Source organism: Morone saxatilis, unplaced genomic scaffold (assembly GCF_004916995.1).
Source record: "Morone saxatilis isolate NCDOM2014 unplaced genomic scaffold, NCSU_SB_2.0 Contig23, whole genome shotgun sequence".
Taxonomy (NCBI): domain Eukaryota; kingdom Metazoa; phylum Chordata; class Actinopteri; family Moronidae; genus Morone; species Morone saxatilis.
This window is the reverse complement of record NW_023339796.1, coordinates 18,144,028-18,150,265: the sequence shown is the minus strand read 5'-3', so window position 1 is coordinate 18,150,265 and position 6,238 is coordinate 18,144,028. Positions and strand designations below refer to the sequence as shown.

The 6,238-nt window shown below is 39.6% G+C and overlaps 2 protein-coding genes across 2 annotated transcripts in view; one reads left to right on the top strand and one right to left on the bottom strand.

The window, feature by feature from the left end:
* The window catches only part of si:ch211-188c16.1 (uncharacterized protein LOC562677 homolog), a gene marked incomplete in the record, with an annotated part of 14,217 nt that extends 13,975 nt beyond the window's left edge, over positions 1-242 (bottom strand). Inside the window, 1 exon segment of the mRNA XM_035671404.1 lies at positions 100-242. Within this exon segment, the coding sequence (XP_035527297.1) occupies positions 100-108 (9 nt within the window).
* A 366-nt stretch (positions 243-608) lies between these two features.
* c8a (complement component 8, alpha polypeptide) lies at positions 609-6,106 on the top strand. Its single transcript, XM_035671405.1, has 11 exons — positions 609-807; positions 940-1,048; positions 1,473-1,620; positions 1,712-1,859; positions 2,173-2,362; positions 2,447-2,629; positions 3,099-3,339; positions 3,430-3,561; positions 3,734-3,891; positions 4,397-4,622; positions 5,630-6,106. The coding sequence occupies exons 1-11, from the start codon at positions 698-700 to the stop codon at positions 5,779-5,781; spliced, it is 1,797 nt and encodes a 598-aa protein (XP_035527298.1). The 5' UTR covers positions 609-697; the 3' UTR covers positions 5,782-6,106.
* Positions 6,107-6,238: the final 132 nt, after the last annotated feature.

The following is a 6,238-nucleotide window of genomic DNA, read 5'->3' as shown; positions in this document are numbered from 1 at the left end:
AAGAGCTAACGTAGCGCAGGGCACAGCGAGAAGGCTATGTTACCTGCATTTGGCAGTCTTCAAGCTAAAGCTGCTCAGAAATAAACCTTTAAAAGTTACCTCTTCCATTGTGGCATCAATGTTCAGGTGAGTACATTTAGAAAGCGGTCAGAAGTGAAAAGACGTTGATAAATGTAGCGAGATGAACCCGACAGACTGTTTTTGCTGAAACAAACAATTTGAAAGCGCCGCCGAGACACTGGAGACGCACCTGCGTGCTGCGCGTGACCTGATGACGTGCACGTTCATGCTTTTTGATTGACCAATCAGAAGCGCCGGAACCCTTTTTGGGCGTGGATATGTATTATAATGTAAATACTACGTTACATTACTATTACTACTGCCAATGATAATAATATTGTTTATGTGTGATATATGTGTAATAAAATTGCCTGAAGAACGTGTACTGTTGTTACAGTAAAGTGTTTGTGTATGTTGGGACATGTTCTGGCTGGATTGGAGTGTTTGCGGAGTGAAGACGTGAAATGGGGGTTATAGATCAATACAAAAAAAACAGTACATGTGTTTACTCTTGAGCAATCATTTCACAATTCACTGTGGTTGGTCAAGACTGCAGTGGCAGAACTCCCCACAGGATCACAACAGCTGTTTTGTGATGTTGCATTTTAATCTTAAGGACTAGCTACTCATTTTCAGTATGGGGATGTTTATTAATTTACCTCTGACTTTATGCATACTGTTTCTGTGTATCAATTTTAGCTCAATTGTGAATGCATCAAGGAGGACAAGGGCAACCGCTGATAACAGGTGCAGTATTTATTGCTTCACTACCTCTTCCAATCACTTGATAACATCTTGATAGCAGTTATTTAATATAGCCTATGCCCCGTGGGTATTACAAGAAAAACTAAGATGATAATGGGTGTTTTTGTGGGCCAGAGAGGCTGGGACAAGGAGGGCCAGAGCTGTAAACAGACCGATACCCATTGATTGTAGGCTGGGGAGGTGGTCATCTTGGACTCCTTGTAACTCCTGCACGGACAAACAGGTGATTTTCACAATAAATTGCATAAATATGTTGTTTAAAGATGTTGAATAAAAATTATGATTACAACTTTTATTAGGGGTGGTTTGTGCAATACCTTGCAACAGCAAAACCCAAACTCTCACCTTAAAACACTGGTTGAAACTGGACAGTTTTTTTGTCAGGTTGCTCAGATCAGTGTACTACAGATAAGATGATCAATAGGTCCAAAGGAAAAATTATTATGCTTAATCAGCACTCCTGGTCCAATAAGGTCAGTAAAAGTAGGCCTTGCTTTTACAATGTTGCTCCAAAATACACAACTCAATACACTGAAAATGTGTATCAAATGTTAAATAGCATGAATTTGTATGGAGATATCTCAACAGTGGTATAAAGGAATAGACATAGTAAGTTTAAGTGCTGACTGTATTTAACTGTGGCTTAGTTCCGTTACCGAGACTTGGAGAAGCCCTCACAGTTCGGTGGCACAGAGTGCTTTGAGACACTGTGGGAAAGGCTGGAATGTCCAACAGCAACCGGACAGTGTATGGTGCCAGATTACTGTGGAGAGAGCTTCACCTGCAATGAATCTGGCAAGTCCCATCAACAACCATTCTGTAGTTGTGATGTACGATAGCCTACATGTAAATCTGAGTGAGTGAGGCTGTCTCGCTGTCTATCCAGGGCGCTGCGTCAGCCAGTCCCTTCGCTGTAATGGAGAGACAGACTGTGGCGATATTTCTGATGAAGACAACTGTGAAAACTTCAACCAAAGAGATGACGTGTGTTCCACCCTACTGCCCATCCCTGGAGCTGAACGTGGCACTCAGGGGTGAATACTGAATAGCTATTATTAGTGTTATTGTTCTTATCCACTTTACTTCGTTAATATCATATAATCACATGAAATACGTTTTTAAAAGCAATGCAAAGCCAGGAATTAACAGGACAGTTGTAAAAAAATTATTTCAATTAGCAGCATCATCAGCACATCAAAATCACTATTAGCTAGCAAATTGCTGTGAAACATTGTAAATATATACACAGAATTTCACTAGTCAGCCTGTGACACCATTATTTTTATTACTTGACATATATGTCATACTTTACTTCATGACTGTTATGAATGATTCTCCTTTGCCTAGCTACAACGTCTTGACTGGAGAGTTTGTGGATCATGTACTGGACCCGACATACTTCGGAGGAAAGTGTGAATATGTCTATAATGGTGAATGGAGGAAATTCAGCTATGACTCGTTCTGTGAGAACCTGCACTACAATGAAGATGAGAAGAACTACAGGAAACCTTACAATTACCATGCCTATCGTTTTGTGGTATAGTAATGTTCTGATTTATTCCTTTGTGTAACTGAATAAATGGACTGTTGACATTTTGACATAAAATATAAAATGTTACAGGCTGAAGCCAGGTCAGAGGGCTCTCAGGAATACTATGAAGATATGGTGAGCATGCTGCGAGCAAGGAAAGAAATGAGTTCAGGCAACTTTGGCTTCACAGTGGGGGTCTCTGTTGTGGAAGTGGGACTGAGTGCAAGTGCGGAATCTGAGTTTTTCAAGAACATAACGCAGCATAAAAGCCAGGTAGGATCTGTAGACCAACAGGTCAACATGCTTTACAGAATAACAAGTGCAATTATTTTTGTCTGGCGTTTTAAATACATCATTATTAATTGTTTGGTAATTTTTTAAAGCAATAGTTTGACATTTTGGAAAGGATGCTTGTTTGCTTTCTTGTGAGTTTACTTGAGAGTTAAATGAAAAGACTGATACCACTCTCATCTCTGTCTGCTCTACCGCCAGACGTCAGTTAGCTTAGCTTAGCATACTGTGGTATCAATTTTCTCATCTAACTCTCAGCAAGAAAAAACATGTATTACCTTAAATGTTGAACTCTGTTTAGCAGTAGTGAGTGTCTGTGAACATAAGCAAGGACATTATTTGGGATAAAAATAAGTTACAGTGCTATTATTATTTTTTCATTATAATAACTATTTCACCCTCTAAAAAAAAAAAAGAAATCACTTATAAAGTGTTACCTTTTTGTTCTCAGGAGCTAGGGTTCATTAGGCTGTGGTCCAAAGTGCAAACGGCCCACTTCAAAATGAGAAGTAATGAGTTGATGCTCCATGAGGATTTCTACATTTCACTCATGGAGCTCCCCGAGCAGTATGACTTTGGGATGTACTCCCACTTCTTCAACACATTTGGCACCCACTATGTCACAGAGGGAACTATGGGAGGAACGCTTGAATTTATTGCGGTTGTCAACAAAACAGCTATGGCCAAGTCAAGTACTGTGGACAATTTATTAATCAATATCATCTAACAGTAAATGTAATGTAAAGTGACCTTTGCTTAATTGTTTCCCCTAACTCGCACAGAACATGAGGCTCACCAAGTTGGTCGATGTATTGGTGGTTCTATTGGTTTAAACCTTCCGATTGAAACTGTGGCCACTGTAGGTCTCAAAGTTGGTGGCAAGGACTGCAAAAAAGGCGGAGATTTTGAAAAGGGTGAGAAATTAGCTAACCCATCCAGAGGTCCTCATAATACTTAATCATTTTGAATTTTAGCTTATGTCTAATTTCCATTCAGCTGACAAGTTATAAAGGATTGCTGCAGTAATGTGTTATCAGAGCTTGTATTACAATGTGTTTTTTTTTTCTCTTTTATTTTTAAATGTAGTCCAGGATTCCAATTCAGATTTAATTGAGGACGTTGTTACTCGAGTGAAAGGGGGGGTCATACACCACAGCAGTGGCCTGTTGGCTATCAGAAACCCTGACACCCACAGGAAGTGGGGGGCGTCCCTCAAATACAACCCAGCACTCATCGAATATGAGGTAACTTACTGGAACTCATATTTAATTATTTGACTTCCTAAAGGTCCAGTGTGTTACATTTAGGAGCATCTATTGCCAGAAATGGAATATATTATTCAAAGGTATGTTTTCATTAATGTATAATCACTGAAAATAAGAATTCTTGTGTTTTTGTTACCTTAGAATGAGCAGTTTCTATCTACAGATTCCATGGGTTGCCTTCCATGGTGTCTGCCATGTTGAACTGCCATATTTTTACAGTAGCCCAGACAGGAAGAAAACAAACACTGGCACTAGATAGGGGCGTTCGATCTTTTGACACATTTTGCGGTCTCCGGAGTTTCTCCTTCGTGCTTGGAAGGGGAGGTGAAGTTGGGACCTGCAACTACACTACTAGATGCCACTAAATCCTACACACTGGAAGAGAAACAAATTATAGTTAAATTCCCAATTTAGGTCATTTGCTTTTCATTAACTTTTCTCTTTCTCTTCTTCCTCATCTCTGTCCTTCCTCACCTATGATCAGACCATGCCAATTTATGAGCTAGTGCGCTTCAGCACAGCCGCCGACCATGTCGGTGCTAGACTGGCTAACCTGCGGAGGGCCTGGGATGAGTATCTGCAGAAGTTCGACTCCTGTCTCTGCGCCCCCTGCAAGCACAACGGGATCCTTGTCTTCACAGGTACCTCCTGTAAATGCCTCTGTAAGTCTGGGTACGAGGGAGACGCCTGTGAAGAGACTCTCAGAAGAGGTGAGACTTTTGTCAAAAGTAAAAGCATTGGAGGTAAACACATTCAAATCATTTCCTTTATTAAAGGAATAGTTTGACAGTTTATGATATGTGTTTATTTGCTCTCTTGCTAAAGGGGGTGAGAAGATTAGCACCACTCCCATACCTGTTGGGAATTTTAAGATGGAGACGGTTATCTTAGCTTAACTAAAAGACTAAAAGCAGGAGAAAAGAGCGAACCTGTTTTTCCCAAAGATTTTTAAAAAAATCTGCCGACCAGCTCCTCTAAAGGTGACTAATTAAGATTTTATATCTTGTTTGTTTACTTTGCACATATACCAAAAGTGTTAAAATGACAAGCTTCTTCGCTGGGTGCAGTGAGTGTGAGGTTGCCAGAAACCTCCAGGAAGTCAATGCACACCCAAGAAATATATTAGCAAATAAAAAAAACACAGCTTGTTGTTTGTTGGATTAAACAAACAATACAGCATGTCTGTTTCATCCAGGTTAGCTGTTTCCCACAGTTTCCAGTCCTTATGCTAAGCTAAGCTAATTGCTGCTTCATATTTAAAGTGCAGATATGAGAGTAGTAAGGTCTCAACGAAAACAAGCATATTTCCCAAAATGTCAAACTACTCCTTAGAAATAAGTTTCTTTTAAAGTTAGCAATTACATATAGGATGACTATGCTATTAAAAATCCATGCATGCAAAATATTTGCTTCTGCAATGCTATAGAATATAATAGAACGTTTATTTTAGTTTATTTGGTATCTCCCTTTTTGAATTTGAATCACTTCTGACTTAATGCCAGTTTTATTGCCTGACAGCAAGTGCAAACCTCTTGTAAAATTTGGCATGCATGTGCAGTATTGTTTTCTTGTATTTGACTGATCTGCTGCCTGTTTCACCTGCTCCTCGGGTCAGAGGATGTGATGAAGTAATGGCAGTGTGCAGACATTTCCTGTTTCCAAATCTATATCCTTTTGTTAAGATCAGCTTAAACCTCCCCTTAATTTCACTACACAGATACCAAGACAGATGGTTCATGGTCATGCTGGGGGTCCTGGTCACCCTGTGCATCAGGGGGGAAGACACGGACAAGAACCTGTGATAATCCTGCACCTGAGGGAGGTGGAGCCGCCTGTCTGGGCTCCTCCTCTGAGACTCAACGTTGTTAGAGTGATGTTTCCTTCAGACTCACATGCGCTAATTCAGAATAATCTATTATGGGTTTCCTCCAATTAATTAAAACTGCTCTTTCACAATCTTTTAACATCAGAGCTCTTAAATATAACACACACTGTATTTCAAGGTAGAAATAAATGTATGTTGTGCAGACTTTACCACGTGTTCGTTAATTATTTTCTCTGAAGTTGACTGAAACTTTTCATTTTAGATGCTTCTACGTGACATTTTATAAATGGCCTCCAATGTGAAGGTCAAATATGGGTAACAGAAGTTTATTCCAGGTCAGTGCAAATCTAGTTAAATACTATCTTTTACTATCATTAAATGACACAAGTTTCTTTTGCTTGTTCTTCTTGTTGTTCTTTATATTCATGGTATGTCTGTTTTATTCCTGATTCATTATGTCCCACTAGGCAGTCAAAAAACAAACACACCACAGACCAAACT

What these genes read in the sequence shown, in the direction of transcription:
- c8a (XM_035671405.1), top strand. Translation starts at nt 698, where the DNA reads ATGGGGATGTTTATTAATTTACCTCTGACTTTATGCATACTGTTTCTG. An exon ending in ACCATGCCTATCGTTTTGTG is followed by an intron (nt 2,363 to 2,446) that starts GTATAGTAATGT and finishes AAAATGTTACAG; the next exon opens with GCTGAAGCCAGGTCAGAGGG. An exon ending in TGAAGAGACTCTCAGAAGAG is followed by an intron (nt 4,623 to 5,629) that starts GTGAGACTTTTG and finishes TTCACTACACAG; the next exon opens with ATACCAAGACAGATGGTTCA.